This window comes from Photinus pyralis, unplaced genomic scaffold, assembly GCF_008802855.1.
Source record: "Photinus pyralis isolate 1611_PpyrPB1 unplaced genomic scaffold, Ppyr1.3 Ppyr1.4_unclustered_Scaffold1963, whole genome shotgun sequence".
Lineage (NCBI taxonomy): Eukaryota > Metazoa > Arthropoda > Insecta > Coleoptera > Lampyridae > Photinus > Photinus pyralis.
The window spans coordinates 2,552-19,550 of record NW_022171113.1 but is presented as its reverse complement, the minus strand read 5'-3'; the positions used below and the strand labels follow the sequence as shown (position 1 = coordinate 19,550).

Sequence of the window (16,999 nt, the reverse complement as noted above, 5' to 3'; positions counted from 1 at the left end):
ACTGGGCAGAGACAGATGGACCTTTGAATATAATAACTATATTCAAAGGTTGGACCGAAAAGTTCAACGACGGGTTTAAAGTTGCGTTTCCTTCAATAATTATTAATAGAGCTCTAGTACAATTTAGATACCTACCCTATCAATTATTTGTGTTACACAGCTAAGGCTATAACAAAATCGAATTGTATTTTTATTTGTATTTAAAAGATTTAACGCCCCTATTTATTTTATAAATTGATTAGTGACGAGTTTTTTTTTAATTCGTATTTATCGATTCAAACGAGTTGGCGAGGATAATGGAACGACCCTTCCTCATATACAATAATTTAGTAAACCTCGTTTAGTTGACAGGAATAGGGTATACGATACAATAAATTTTGTTTAAAATTGCCAAACTTGACGTAAGAAAAGACGCCCTAATGACAGCCATGAAGAACAACTTGAATATCGAATGGGGAAACAGTTCAATTTAGCAACAAGAAACCTTGGCTGCGACTAGAAGCTGAAGAGTAACGTCATTGTATTTAAAAAATGGTAAAAAAAATGGATACATCAAAGTACGATCTACATCAGTCGGCAAAGTATTGAAATTTTAATGTCATATTTTGTTATATTCTATTAACCATGAACTTTTTACAATTTTTATATGTTTGTTACCTGTTTTTGCAGAGGTAGGTATAAATTGTACACGTGTAGTTATGGTACCTCAGTCACGAACATGTATGTTTAGGTACACTCTCTTTCACTTTGGGAATGATCAAACGATTACGAATCCGCAAACTTATGCCATCACGTTTGAAGCTCCACACAATACTCCGAACACCGATCTGAAGCTGAGACATCCATTCGAAGATATAACGCTATATAATGTGTACACGACTATTTATATGAGATGTCCTATCTGCCTACACATTGCAAAGGAGGTAAAATCGCTTAAAATGTAAGCATTAACCTTAAGATCCTGAAACTTATAGATTAATCACGTTATAGAAGTTAATTTAGACGAGGCCACGGACCCTTTAGAAGAAATAAAAATCATAAGTGACTTGCTCAAGGAATTTTGTCCAACTCATTTTGACAGGTTTGTATTCTATACCAACACACTTTTCCTCTACGTTAATGATTAGTTCCAAAATAAGGAAAGCTGTACTGAAATGTGGCGGCTTGTTCACTCTGCTGAAGTATGGCAGTCATGGTTTGGACGAAAAGTGGAACACGATGTATGTTACCTCTTTTGATTTTTAATACGGTAGATAGAATATTTTAGGTTGAAGGGAATATGCTATCGCTACGTAAATCATATTAACGTTCACAATCTTTATCATAAAGTGATAGAAAAACAATTCCCCATGGGCCACATGCTATGCAGGTAACTATGTCTCAAATGAAACCATCCCTTTTACTATTGCATAATTATGCATCAATTATTATCGATTCTCTGCCGAAACTTCGTGCGTAGCTTATTACGTTGGGTTTAACCTGTTAGATACGTGGTATAAAGGATATCGATCACTCTGATGGAAGGGCTAGTAAATTTTGTAACAGTCAAACATCTTTATTACTGAAACAGCTATACACAACTGTACGAGAAGTTGACGGTATCTCATGTACCTACTTTGTTTCGGCTGAAGACAGACGTTAGACATAACAGGGACGGATAATTAAATTCAAGTTTACGTCAGCCAAGCTACAAACTACACGAAGCTATGGTAAGGACTCATTTTAGTTTATCCAAGATAAGAACCACTTAAGATTACGTCATCTTTTTATTCGAATCCGTTTAGATGTAAAGAACTACTCTCTTCTTTAGTCTTCAATTGTCCGCAGACGCGTTAACACGAGCGTATTATCAGTTTTATCCACCTCACATCATCTTCTAAACTTCACGTAATTATAGTGATATTATTATCTGCAGATAGCAGAGATGCGCAATTACATGCTTTAACTAAAACAAGAAATTTCCGATTAGTTTCGAAGATATCCCAGAAAGACGCAAATTTGCCGACTCGGTTTTTATTTTTTTCTTATTTTATTTGAATAGATACAAAAGATTAAAAAAAACACTTTCTTATTGCCACTTTTTGAACTCTACAAGACACCGTTTAGAGATTTTCAATGCCTACATTTCGTTTCGGGGAAATCATCTTCTACTTTAGTTTATTATATGGCCCGTAAAAATACCTACTGTATTGAGTAATATTTTTACTTGTAGTTTTATCATTGAATTTATAAGTTATAAATTCAATGGTTTTATTACGAAAATAGCGATATACGGTATAAAGAAACAAAAGTGCATAACGCCCTAATCGTGTGACAATACCTATCGAGCAAATTTAATGGAAAATGAAAAATTTATCCGATAGGTATTCACGCTCGATTAGGGCGTTGTGCGCTGATGCACCATCATGTTGGAATCAGGGTTGGAACAATACCCAACTGTCGTTTTTCTGCGGGTATGCATGTATCCGCAATAAAAAATTCTACTCAATACAATGTGTACTTTTTTACGGGTCATATAAAAAATAAAGTTGATGATGATTTCTCCGAAACGAAACGTTGTATTGAACTCTCAGCGGTGTCTTGTAGAGCTCAAAAACAGCGATGAGGAAGTGTTTTCTTATTTTGTTGTATCTGTTCAAATAACACCACACAAAAATAAAACAGGAATCAGCAGATTTATTTATCTTTGTCTTATCTCGAGGCATTCCAACATTTGGCCATTCGCAAGACCCTTCCCTCTAACGGAAGTCACGCTTGAGATCGAATTCTTTATTTTCCTAAGTTTATTTACCTAACCTCACATTTCATGACTCCTTCACTCATTATCAAGCTATCCTGTTTCAGACTACTTTTCCACTAACCTTCTCAACCAACGAATTTCAGCCCATCCTCAAAATTGCAAAATGCAACAAATACTTACCTACCCTACTTACTGCACTTTTAAATTTGCCCCTGAAGTATTTTTCACCACGACTTCCCTTCCCAAACCACTCTCACTGTTTGTGCGCCCTTAGAATAGAAATATTTTTCTTTATCCTATAAAATGCGCTATTCCGATTTTTTCTGTCCGCTGTAAATATCATATCTCCGGTTCGTTCCCTTTACTACATATCAGAAATTCTATTAAAGCTTTTCCGAATGAACAGAAACCCTTTCTCGTAATTGGGGAGAGCTTCGTTTGAATGCCGCTGGTGCTTAATTTTGAAACTCCGAAGGATCTACGACATTCCGTTACCGAGATCTCGATCGATCCATAAAAGGAGACATTTAAATGAAATTCATAAATTGTCAACTTCAGAAATGACTTTCAGCTTTGAAATTGAGCGATGCAGAAATAACACGATAAGTGCGAATTTTAATGCTGGAAACCCGAAGGTTCCACGAAATTCCGTTGACGAGATCTCGATCGATTTATAAAAGGCGCCAGAACAGCTGACAGTGAAACAATGAGCCCCTTTTTGAGAATAAAAAATATTTTAACAATTGGTAAACGTTGTTGTGGCGTTAGTCTTTCCACGATACAATGGCAAATCTTATTGAGCAACAGAAACATTGAAGATTGACAGTGACAGCGAATGAAGGGGGGGGGGGTCTCTTTCATTTGTACCTTTTAGCTAGTTATAAAGCACAGATAGTACTATACACAGTGCAGACGGTATTGGCTTGTCTTATTTAAATAACGGTGATGATGAATGCAAGCGCAGATGCTTTAAAGTGGTTTGTATGTGTTTACGAATAATCCGGAAAACTGAAAGATGTCACGGTTTTTATTGTGTCAAAGATGGGAAACATGCAATAGAGATAAAGTTATACGAGGATTTACCTGTGTTTCAGAAGCGGAGGAGTGTTTAGAGACTGCGCCAACGTCGACATCGACATCGACGGTTGCTAAACGTCTTTGATCAAATTGACTGTACTTGTATTTCTACATGTAATATTAAAAAGAAAACGCGCATTCTTTTATTTTATTTGCTGCGTACCTACTAAAAGAAATTCATTTGTTACTCATTACGTATAATACTTGAATCGCTGATCCACCAGACAAGTTCGTGAGTAGCCTACACGGCAACGAAATAGCTTTTCCTCATAGTGAAATACTGGATACGAGAGAAAAGTCAGTGAATGCCACTACAATTTTACGATGGTCATCATTGAGCAGCAGCAAAGGGATCGAAATCTGTTAGGAATCCTTGTGAATTTATAGAAATCCTAATCTCGAAATGAGAGTTCCAGGATTCTCGTCCATAAAAACTAAAGTAATTGACCGAAAATAAAGAATTCTAGAATGAGAAATAAAGCAGTTAATATCTTAAGAATTTTGTTGAGCAGCAAGAGCATTGCGAGTAGCTCCTTTATCGAAAACGTGAAAAACTTGAATGTTCGGCAGTCTGTTCGTCCGCCCGATCGAACAGTAACTCAAGAACGCTTTGACACATGAAGCTCAAATTAAGCGAACAAATAGGATATGAAGCAGGAAACAAGTGACTAGATTGTAAGCTTCAGGGGTTAACCACCTGAGGCATGCTCGCGCTACTTCCTTATAGCTTTGCGTGGGGGTATTGTAAATTTGATTTCTACCTACCGCCAAACAAGTATAAATTGTACACAACTCTTGTGTAGATAAAGCCCATTTTTTTAAAACCTAAATAGCTTAGTAAATGGTTCGGTTTTAAGGTAGCAGCATGTTATACTTACTGATATTTACTTTCTTGGTAGATGATTAATGGGTAAGGGGATCTTTACATATAACAATTTAAAGGACACCTTGCATAATTTCAAATTCTACGCCGTATAATAGAAGAAGAATCAAATCTTTAGAGAAATTCTCAGAAATATTCATTTTCGACATATGCACAATTCAGTTTTCACGTCATCAGTAGATGTGTCTCGTCTAGGCGATCTTTTCGCTCTTTGAGAGTACCCCCTCCGACACTCCGTTCTGCAGATATGCACTAACTGTTTTGACATCAACAGTAGATATGTCTAGCCCGGACGTTCCACTTGACCTCTATTCCGAGCCTCTTCCCACAAAATGTTTTCAAGATATTCGCTTCGACTTCGTCAATAGATATGTCTCGTCCAGACAATTGATTTTGACTTTGTGAGTACTCCTCTCCGAGAAACCATTTTAGAGATATTCGCTCTTAAAGTTTTGACATCACCTTCACCAATGGATATATTTCTTCTAGACGTTGCAATCGCCCTTTGTGAGTACACCTTTCCGACAATCTGTTCTTCAGATATAAGGAATTGTATATGAGCACGATAATGAATCGAGGACGAGGACTATGGTTAGTAGAAATTCATTCCTTTCGTTGAGATCCTCCCCTCCCCCTAATTTTCTCTTATGATAAGGGGTCTTGATTGCAATATCATGAAGGGTAGAACATGTGTTCAACCCCCCTCCCCCTCCCCCGTATGCAGAAAATGAGACCAATAATTGGTTGTCGCATGTAAAAGTTGTCTAGTTTCATATTTCAAAAACATCATCTTAGGAAATTATTCATGGGGGGGGAGTTTCAAGACAGCGAAATTTGATGGCCGTCTGGCACACATGCAAGGTATATAGGCTACTTGTTGCAGGACTCTAGCACAATTCCCTAAAAGTAGATCGAAAGAGCACAAGTGGTTACGGGCACACGGATGCACAGATGGACGGACAGGCAAAACGCAAACTTAATATACCATCCTACAATGAGGCCAAGGATTATCCACGCCTTATGCAAGATATATTTACAACGTGATACTAACCTTGTGACGAATTTTTGCTTTATTGTTGGATAATACGCCCAGGCCTGCCGCGTCTATTAGGAAAAAAGCCATGCACCTATGCAATCATAACCCTAATGAATAGGTACAACTAAACCGGGAACTGAATAATGAAGTTTCACAGAACAAATCAAACGCAATCAATACGTAGGGGAATACACGAACAACAATCCTCAAATAAGTTAGCGACACAATATAGGGAATATGCATGTAATTTTTTAAATTTTTTAATCGCTTGTTTACATCGTTCTAACATAGTAAAAAGTGTAAACACTGTTAGAACAATTCAATTTAACTTGTAAAATAACATTCAAAACGTTGACTTTATTCGATGGGTTTGAACGCCGCCGCATTTTCAGTGGGCCTTGGATGACGTCACAAGCCACGATCAGTATTTAATAAGTGTTGATTTATTTATACATATTTTCAGTTGTAATAGCTATTCAGACCATGGAAAAAGCTAAAAAACCATTTTATAGGTATTGCCTTGTGCCAAAGTGCAAAAACACTATTAGAAATATTCTCGATAAAGTGTTTTTTTGCAGTTCCAAGAGGACGACTCCAAGAGCGTTCTCAATTTTTTTACAGTTAGTGAACCCTAAAACAATCTTTTTCTACAATATTGTGCCGTTGATTCTTGCAAATCGACGGGCTGTGCAATTTTTTTTCAAAATCCGAAGAATTTTTTTAGTTAATAAATGGAATAATTTCCAAAATACCACAAGAAATGTAAATCTATAGTAGGCGAATGGAAAGCTCTCGGAATGACTTACATAAAAAAAACGTCCAAATCCGAGTTCACGAAAAATTCGACTTCGGACTTGTTTTCGACACAACCAAAAATGATTTTTTCTATTTCGGTGTTACAATGAGAATTTTGTGCAACTGTTTTCGGCAAAAACAGTGTTTCAATGAGTTCCATTGTAACATTGTTTTTGGTAACTTTTCATCTCTAAGTTGGCAGTTCGCCAAGACGTCAAGACGTCAACGTCAAATCATCCGATGTGAAATCAAATTACGTGTTTTCCTTGATTTTTGGTACACGAAGAACTTAATACATTCCAAATCAGCAGTTTACACATCCACCATAAATAAATTTATCTACGAATAAAAAATTACACATTCACGGAATTTAAAGTTTCCAAATGTCAGTGTTGTGTTTATCTACGCTGCCAACTTAAAATTTGTCAACGTAAATGGTGTTGCCAACTTAAGACATATTAATTCTAAAGTTTCCTGTAGTTTTTCATAATTACTTTTTAATTAAATTAAAGCCCCGAAATAGAAAAAATAGTATGAAAAACACGTGTTACAATGCTTTATTGTAATACTCCTATATTGTGGACACTTGTGGCTCCGTTTCCCTACGCCACTCGTGCCACAAGATAGTCGTATTATAATAGGTCGCATTGTAACACTTGTATTTCAAATACTATAGCAAATCGGGTCACATCAAACGATTCTTTAAAGCGTGAGCTTTTTTATGCTTCTATTTTACCAAAATGAATGTTTTTTATTAATCAGAGCGACAAGGGCCTATTATATTCGTCCAATAGTGAAGCGTTTCGCAAATTTGAATTTCGTTCGCTTATTTTGCACTTTTGAATTAACATTTTTAGCAATTAAAAACAAACTAAATAAGAAACTAATGGTTTAAGTATAATGTTAGGACAATAAATATTCGCGGGAGAAAGAATCAAGTAAATTTAAACCACATGCATATTCCCTATTCAAATGAGAGTGAGAGCCAACCGAGATTATTATGAATGAAATAGTCGACGTTTTTGTGACAATTCCTCCGATTTACTCTCATTGCCGACTTCTTTTATTAAAAACTAAATTAACCAATTTGACTATTGTAGTCAACCGAATCAATGCTATATTATGAATTGTGCCTTCTCCAATTTTTTCGAGTAGGAGTTATGCGTACAGCCGATCACCTTCACCTACTTCAATGTTAATCTCTAAAATGGTCTGTCATCTGGAAATTTCATAGCTTTAAGTTTTCGCCGTAACTAAAAGCTTTAGGTCTAATTTCCTAATTCAACTTATTTTCCTTTCGGTGGTAAATCGCCTGTTTAGATATTAATGGGGAGATATCGAAAAGATAATTTCTCCTTTAATGTTTCTGCAGCGGCTTTGCGCATCCCTTAATCCAAGCGCTACGCGGAATATGATATCTAAACCCCTCTTCTGAAACTGTAATAAAGCAAAGAACTAATTAAGGTAAAATAATTCCACTCCAATTAAGTAGTTAGATGGATTTTAACCGTTACTAACCACTTTGAGTATTAGCAATTAAATTATCCAAACCTACGCAAGCAAACGTATTATGAAAATTAACCAGTAATAATTTTAAAGTAAGTGCCTACTTAGCTTGAAATCATCACACAGAATATGTTAGCGGTAGTTTGCCGAGATGTGAATTTTCCCATTTAGATTAATTGAAGTTAAGCTTGCAGTTTAGAGTTGTCTGTTTAATGTGAAAACTCAAGAGCCTTACTTTGCTTTCTCAGATACGGCACGAGTTTATCTTTTCAACTACTGTTTAATACGCAATTATGGAAATTTAAACATAAGTGCCGTTTTAACGCACTTCGATGTATTCCAATTAAATTTCAATTAAGCTTTGCTAGAATCCCTTTCCTCTCCGGAAAATTTGAAGTTGTAAGTTATTAACCACATCCGCTTGAGACACAATAAGGGACAAGTGTGCAGTGCTCCGAAGTTTAGGCGAATGTGGAAACATCTGTTAACAAGAAAATTTGATTTGTACAATCTGCGTCTGTTTTGCGTTGCCCGATAACAAATAACTCCCCCCCCCCCCCCATCCTCTGCAGCTAGACATGTACCTAAAGGTGACAAAAAACAAGAATGTCAAGAACAACTCGTAGTATTATAAAGCTTACTTCAATACAGAAGGTTATACGATTCTAATTTGAATGAAAACTGGCAAAATGGCACATATTTCAACGTAACGATAACATTTTGTGAATTATTTCTACCATATTCCTGTCCTCAGAAATCTAATAGTTGAGACATTAAGGTATAACAGTTCTTAAAGCTTCTTAATTTTCGTTTTTTCAGTATTTTGTGATCATTGAATCATATAAAATGTTACGTTCTCTTTGGGCAAATGTAACAAAAAAGGGTTCGTTCTGCGAATCACACAAACTACCAAATAAAATAGGTAGTTAATCGCGCTGCATATAAAATATTGCGAAATAGTAATGTATAAGGTCTGACACCGAGGCCAATCGTATACTACAACTGAAACTAATATTCAAAAAGAATCAATAAAATTATTCGAATGACTTGACACTAGCAAAAGCAAAATTTTGTCTTAACTACGGATTTCACGTACAATCAGTAATGTAAAGGCATAAAAGTGGCGTTAAATTTAAGAAAAGTACATGCACAAATAACTAGATTTCTGTTCAATAGCAATGCACTCTAACTAATTCAAGATGTAAACAAGTTAATATGAGCAAATTCTTCGGAGTAAACAAACGACGACCACTATCGGTATAACACAGCTAATCTGAAAGATACAATGCAATTAAACAATCAGAAATGAATCTTCGTAGTAATCAGCAAGTAACGTAAACAAATCAGGTCTCGATTATATTCTTCGGTAACGACACAAGTAGTGTAAGTAAAATCACATGTACCTATCGGAGCAATTTGCAAGATCGTTCTCCAAAATTTCGTTATACTTGCAGTTACAATTCCAGAACAGTTGTCGAAGTGTAGTTCAGCAAACTTCGTTGTAAGTAGGTCACAGGAAATGACTGTGTAATTTTTTAAGTCGGTATGTAGAAACTCATCTAAGGCGTTCCTGAGTTGGTAAGATATATTCAGAAAATCCAGAATTCGACGGTTTCCACTCAGAAATATCGATGTATATCCCGTAGGTAATAAAGAAGAAGAAGAAAAAGGGAAGAAGATAAGAAAAGAGTAAATCAAGTAGTAAGAAGCCTAAAAATGACTATTCCAAGATAAAAGGTAAATGCGTAATTTATGATAACATACCGAAAACGTCCTTAAACTTGTAAAATATATCCGCAAGTACGTCAGCGAAGCGTCGATAGAAAAATAACAAGAGAAAAACTTTACCAAACTTATACAGCACCAATAAAAATCCAAAAAAGGCTGACAAAAAAATGTCGAGTAACTAATGGCGTGGTCTAAGGTGGCGTTTACAAAAAGTGCAAAAGTTGCCTTGTGATTTCCTCAATAACTTTGTTTCGAGAAAAAAAAATGAACTTCTGTTAACGACCGATGGTTGCCAAAGGTTTCAGCTTGTGAATAAAGTTAAATTTGATAACAAATTATTTTTGGTGCGTGATAAAAATGAAAGATATAAATTTTATATGGCAGTTTTTTAAGAACTTATTTCTTAAATAACGGCCAAAGCGCAGGAATTAACTACATAATTTTTGTTTCATGAATGTTATTTCAAACAAAAACTTTGACTCAGAAGGTAGTTATTGTGGAAATAAATTTCCAATTTGCAATGTAAACGCCACCTTAATGCTTATGGTATTTATAAATTTCAGAATTTAATGTATGAAAAAGTTTATCTTATGTTCTTCTCCGGTCGTAGATAAGAGTTATCCTTATCGCTAAAATTTAATTAATTTTGAAAACATATGTCGCAGGTGCGCGCTTTAATAAAAGAATTTTGCGTATTTCAACTAAAAAACAAAGAAGTGGAAGTATTGGATCTTGATTTGTTGCCGATGAGGTTCGCCCGACCCTCAGACTTATCCAAAGTCCGCCAATTCTTCCATCTTTAACTGTGAGTGATGTTTTACTTGGATTCTGCAGCCTCCCTTGACCTCTCATCTAAAAGTATAATTGTCTTATCCGATGTCTTTTCCCCTAGTGCAATGGTCGTAAATCTTTGTACTGTAAAAAGAAGTCGATTTTTTGCTGTCTCTTGTCTTAGTACAAGGGTTGTAAATCTACTACGCTGTGAGGTTCTTTTCCTCCAGCAGTTCGTAAGATTGTAACTCCTCTCACAAGTCGTTATCTAAAATCATTTAAATCCTTTTCCTTGTTGTTATCTTCTATAAGGGGCGTAAATCCTTATGCTTTACAGGGACAAACTTCCGTTTTCCCCCTTGGTGTTGTGGACGATGGTGATACCTTCACTGGTTGCTGGTGACGTTGGTAGTGGATCGAAGGATCGTAATCCACCGTCCGCTAATCCTTCAACTCTCGAAGGACATGTTCATATTATTGAGTCTCAGATGACCTGGAACCCGAGTGAAGACTTTTAAATCGATAGTGTTCATTTCTAGATTCTGCACAGCATATACGCATACAAAAATGATAGGTACAAGATTTGGCGTACTATTTGCAACCTGCCATTACAGTGTTGGGTAAGATCCTTTAATTCTGGATCTAGATACAGATACAGATCCAGATAAATCATGATATAGTTCCAGATCAAAGATCCACACTTAAGAAAGGATCTAGATCAAGATCCAAGATCCTCCCAAAATGATCTAGATCCTTTATAGATCCTTCAGAGGTAGATCTGATTTACATGGGTGGATTTCTATTTTGATTCATCGGAAAACGCTTAGTCATCTCATTCCGTTTAACAGGCCGTTCCCAGATTTGAAAACTATAGCAACCGCCTTATTACCTACATCAATTTAAGGCGAAGAAGTTAAGAAACATGTGGATGAAGGATTTATTATCTATGAAATCTCTATTTCGCGACGCTTTGCAGGACAAGTGAGAATCGACCTTTATTTTGTATGCGATCTCAGAAAATAGTGTGTCGATTAGAATTTCAATAAAAGTAAAGAAAATTGTCATAGAGTTTTTTGTTGTTGTTCAATGAAAATTTCTTTTGTTTTGGATTAACCGATGATAACTTCTAGTATAAGTTAAAATGTAATCGCATTGTTGCATTTGAATTACCGATTTCCGGTACTTCAAGAGTGGATAAATGAGTGTTGAGACTTTCCAGCGTTTCGGAACCCAGCTGAACCCTGAGATTGAATTTTTCTTTAATTATCAAAAATAAAGTTTATTTGAACATGCGTAATATAAGGGGTTTGTTACAAGGTTTAAAGTTGCGTAATTTTCAGCTAGCTAGGCAAGTGTTAGTAGAGTGGTGTAATGTACTCATGTCATTGCATATACAGCAATATGTTTAATGGAAGGAGGGTGAGATTGTGGATGTTTGTTAAAATGTTATCAATAGGTACATGGCTATTTAAGATAGACTGATTCTAGTAGGTGATTGGTACGGTATTATACAAGTTAATAAAACGCACTGTCCATTGAAATCCTGGGTTATTAGACGCCGTACTGCGTACATAAATGCACGGTATGTTAAAACAACTGTTTGTTGGTTTTAGAAGAAAATTTCCAATCAGTAACGACAATATGTAAATTTATAGGATAATTAAATTCAATGTATTCATAGATTTTCCCCAGTAAAATAAGGTAATTGTTTAGACATTCAGTTTTAATTGCTCTATGTTGATTGATTACATTATTCGTATGGTAAAATATGCTTGTGACGATAATTATTCATTTCATATCGATATGCACTTGGGAATAGATATCGGTCAGCGTTTTAATTTTTTTGCAATAAAAAGCGGCGGTTCCGGTAAAATTTCATTACGGCTGCAGCATGCTGCATATGTATGTATAGGGAGAGAATGTTTTGATTTTATCACGTTACCTATGATCGCTAATACAATTTTGGACTGAACTGACGATTTTATCTCTGCAGTATGGAACTACCCTTTATTTCTAACTATGCATTAAAGTTTACTAAACTAAATCACAAGGGTAGCAAACACAGGTCATACTTATTACCTTTTCTTAATTGCTTCCAGATCTGGTGGTTCAGTCAATAATTGGCAAGTGTGTGCTAATTTTCGCATTAGGTTGTATCATTGAATAATAGTTTTTTATTCAATGGTTGATGTATGTATATAATTAGCCACACACATATATTGAAATAACGAGGATATTAATTTCGTATCATTAGCGCATTGTTCCTCTCCTATATGTCTGGGTTGAATTTGAATTGTAGTAATTTGAAATATATAGGCACCAAAAATCATTCTGGATCATCTCTCGGCAATTAGAATAAACGCGTTCTGAGCAACTAGTTGAAGGTAATTTCATTACCAATAGTAATTAACCACTAATTAATGACTTCACTACGATTTTGTCCAAGGAATTAACTAACTGTATAATTTCTAACTAATTAAACTCCCGGGTTAGTCAAAATGTCAATGAACTGACCTTATGAATTCCGAATGCCCTTTAGAGGCATCTTTCTCGAGTCTTCAAATTAAGACTCATTGATTAAAGTGAACGGAGTGATCCATTGGGAATTCATCTTTCAGGCTATTCAATCGATTTGAACAGCACCTCTGCGACATTCTTTTGTAAAGAGTTGAAATGTACCTAATTGATAAATTACGATCGAGTGCCTTTACTTTATTATTACCTACATTATGAAGAGTGTATTGATCTAATTATGACTGAAAACGGATTTAAAAGTAATATTAACTTGAAGAGTTGGATGAATGCTATTCCCAATTTGAATCAAATTGTTCAAAACAACCAATTTCCGTTGTTTAATTTTGCAGATCCATTTTAAATCATTTCCGAATGGAACCGTGCGGTTCTATTAAAGGATTCTATTCACTGCATCAACGTAGTCTGCATTAGAACAGACGTAAATTAAGCTTTACCCTTTACGGAGTGCTCGAAATTTAACCAAGCATACGTACAATTTAAATACCTACTGTAATGGCTCTTTTATATTATACAGTTCCGGCTTTCGAAGTGAATGATCACGAAAATTGAATTGTCAGCTTGTTTCTTATTGCCTATTTAAAACCTTCTTTAATTAAAATCATACCTACGAAAATTAAAGCCTTTGATATTGGCTCTTTCTGTTATACTAATTAGGAAGGAATCGCGTTTGGGATCAGTTCTTAAAATTTTAATTAAATCTTAATTTCATAACGGGTAGAATGGTAAGCAAGATGTCTCTTAAAAATCTAATTTCCTGTTAAGGACATCTGTTTAACAAATAATGACCAATGCTTCTTACTATAGTACAATCTGATGTTATATGAGTTCTATAGTTAGAAATCAGAAATCAGAATCGTGAACTTCTGGTACCTATACTTAACCCTATTTTAACTGTATTGTAGGTAGTATTGTTCGAGTCGAATAAATTCGATAGACTTTATCTATTTTCTTTATGGCCACAAAAAGTGTAAAGCTTTATAAACACGCCGTGCTATAAACAGTGGTCAAAATGCACGCTTTTTGGTTTATTAAACTCCCTCTGAAATAGCACTTATTGATAAACTCATAACGCATAAACTTTCGGAAGGTGTTGAAAACAAATACACTATTACATAATATAATGAACAAGTTTTATTATGACGTTTAAAAATAAGAATGAATATGCAAATAGCTAATTCATGCAACTATCGGCGACTTTGGAAATCATGACAGTATGACGTCATACTATACGTGAAACCAATGGCTATAGCGTGCGCCAAACCAAATGTTGAACTTGGTGTATGATTTGCTTTTATTCCAAGTAGGTATCAAATTTTATTTAAATGCTTTCATAACTATGAAAGTTAGCACTGCGCATGCGCAAAATCAAATTTTGAAACTGGCGTTTAGTCCAGTCAAATTAGCTTCAAAGGTAGTATAAACTGGATGTTGTAATTTCACTCAACGAAACCAAGCGTATCCTATGTAAAAAAAATCTCTCGTGCTATCCATCTCTCTGAAAAGTAACTTTCTATTGCCTACTCTTCTTACTGTGCCACTAGTTAGGGAGACTTATCCAAAAATTAGAAAATGAAAAAAATTTGCTCAAAATCTTAGTTAAAGATGGTATAAGGATGGACCGGTTAGAGAAGAATTTGCATTTACAGCAAATTTAATTTTCTACACTACTTATACGACTTGATACTACTTTATTCTAAACCTACAAATAATCTAGCATTCAACGCCGACCTATTGTTGTGTAAACTACACCAGACGGACGTTTCATTTGGCTTTGGCACCTTCAATAACGATGGGACACACTGTATGTGAATTTTATGTTTTGTTAACGTTAAATGTTGGTTGGAATTTAAGCACACTTTCGATCATATTAGTTGAAATAGAGCACAATGTTGATGTATCAGAATTGTTTCACTTATTTGTTTGATTTTGTTTAAATAATCGTTTTGTTTATTTTATTTTGGGCAAATTCAAATACGTGTTAAAAAACTAAATATGTTTAGTTAGGAATTATTTGAGTAGTATTTGTAAAAGTTTATCTCATGTCCGGTCGTAGGTAAGAAGTTTTGTTATCGCGGCGTAAGTTAATGAGTTTTGTAGCGGTTTACCCTTTACTCAAGCCTGTTACTGGTGCCCCGCTTATACTTGTACATTCAATAGCTCTAAGCTCTAAGATACAGGATCCTTTTCATGGAATGCAGTTCAAATATAATTTATTTACAAAAAGAATAATGATAAAACAAAATAAGTATAATGCAAACAAATACAAGTTCTAATTGAGGCCGTACTGCCATCTATTGGCGACGGGAGGTACTCACTGAAGGCGGCGGTAGTAAAATGAAATAACTATGAAATGAATGAGTATATTGGTTGTGGTTACTCTTGTCCTATACTCTGTTTTTTAACTAGGAAGACGGATTTAAAAGTTCCCGCAAAAAATCTTAGTTTCTATTGGCTCGCGCTGCGCCCGTTTTACACCCAGGTAAAATTGCTATTGACATGATTTAACTGTCAAATTTAATCGCGATTCTCGTCCGTAACTGTTGTACTTATTTTTGAGTTTTTCTGTGTTCTGAGTCCATTTGCATAAATTTTAACAAAAAAAACAGTTCTTTTAAGAACAAAAGTTGATATTTCGCGTCCTAAGTGTACTGGCATTAGTGATGAATTCAACTCCAAGTACCTACCAGTAAAGCAAGCTTGTCTCCTTTGAAAAAACGTAGTCGCTTAAACTTGGGTCATTTTATCAGTCTCCGAGAAGCAGTTTATTATAAACACATAAACAAATGTTGTCTGATCCCCGGATATGAATTTTGCTTGTGTTGAAGATTGCATCTACCAGAGGTAACGTAAATAATGATGTAGCTGGTATATATTTGGTTATTAAAGTGTGACACATATTAGGAATATTATTATTGCACGATCTACAATATACCGGATAATTAAAGAATATCGAAGTAGAAGTACTGGGATTGTTACCCCTTCGAAACGTTCCGGTGGTCATAACGCTGTTGCAAATGTGAGCTCTGACGATTGGCGGAATTGTGTGCAACACGTTACTAAGGAAGAAAATAAGATGTGTAGATTGGATGGCCTAATGGACACACTTATAGGACCATTAATTATTTCACTCGGATAGGAGGACAGTGACAGTTTTAGTGAACTTTCGGAAGACGGTGACTAAATCGCTTATACATAAAGCAGTGAACTGTGCTGTTTAATAATATGACTATAATTCCATTGTTCTGAATTTGTTCAATAACTTAACAATTGTAATGTGGATTGTGTAGTATTACAACTGATAAAAACATTTAAAATTATAATTCAAAATAATGTTTCAAAGACCAAAAAATGTATGCAGGATGATTACTTATTATCAATGTATTACCTATTTATTATAATTCGCTTTTAAAAGTATGATGTATGCATAATATAACGGAGTTCCTACCAAATAATAACCCAAAAGCATAAATCATGAAATCTATCCAAATGTGAAAGAAAATCTCATCACGCAACCCACAATACATGTCTGTATAAAATGAGTATTATTTTTGTTACTAGATTCTAGTGACATTTCCAGTGTAAATCAGGTTTTTAAATCCGTCTTCCTAGTTAAAAAACAGAGTATAGCTCGTTATGTTACAGTTCCCCTGCGGAATTACCAGGTGGTTTTCAAAGGCAGGTTACACAGGTGTTCTGGACCAGATTTTAACAGGTAAGTTGCTAACCAAGAAAGGATTAATTTAACCACACCTCTGTTTACCCGTGAGTTTCACACTCCCAGAAGGTGGTCGGCAGTGTATACATTCCTACCGAGTTTTCAAATAAATATCCCTTTCACAATAAAATACTACTGTAACTAGTGTTTTCATACTCAGTACCACCTTATTGTTGCTTTGTTCCGAGTTTAATTAATAATATGCTAGTGTTC

General features: G+C 35.0%; 1 protein-coding gene across 2 annotated transcripts; it reads left to right on the top strand.

Annotated features, from left to right (window-relative positions):
- Positions 1 to 282: 282 nt before the first annotated feature.
- Positions 283 to 3,945, top strand: LOC116181776. 2 transcript variants are annotated; one of them, XM_031502207.1, is made up of 6 exons: positions 283 to 671; positions 731 to 923; positions 975 to 1,081; positions 1,140 to 1,220; positions 1,268 to 1,369; positions 3,835 to 3,945. In XM_031502207.1, exons 1-6 carry the CDS (start codon positions 625 to 627, stop codon positions 3,890 to 3,892), a joined length of 588 nt encoding a protein of 195 aa, XP_031358067.1. In that variant the 5' UTR covers positions 283 to 624; the 3' UTR covers positions 3,893 to 3,945. The 2 variants fall into 2 exon arrangements, with proteins under 2 accessions (XP_031358067.1, XP_031358066.1); XM_031502206.1 differs by having other exon boundaries at positions 1,128 to 1,220.
- The last annotated feature ends 13,054 nt before the right edge of the window (positions 3,946 to 16,999 follow it).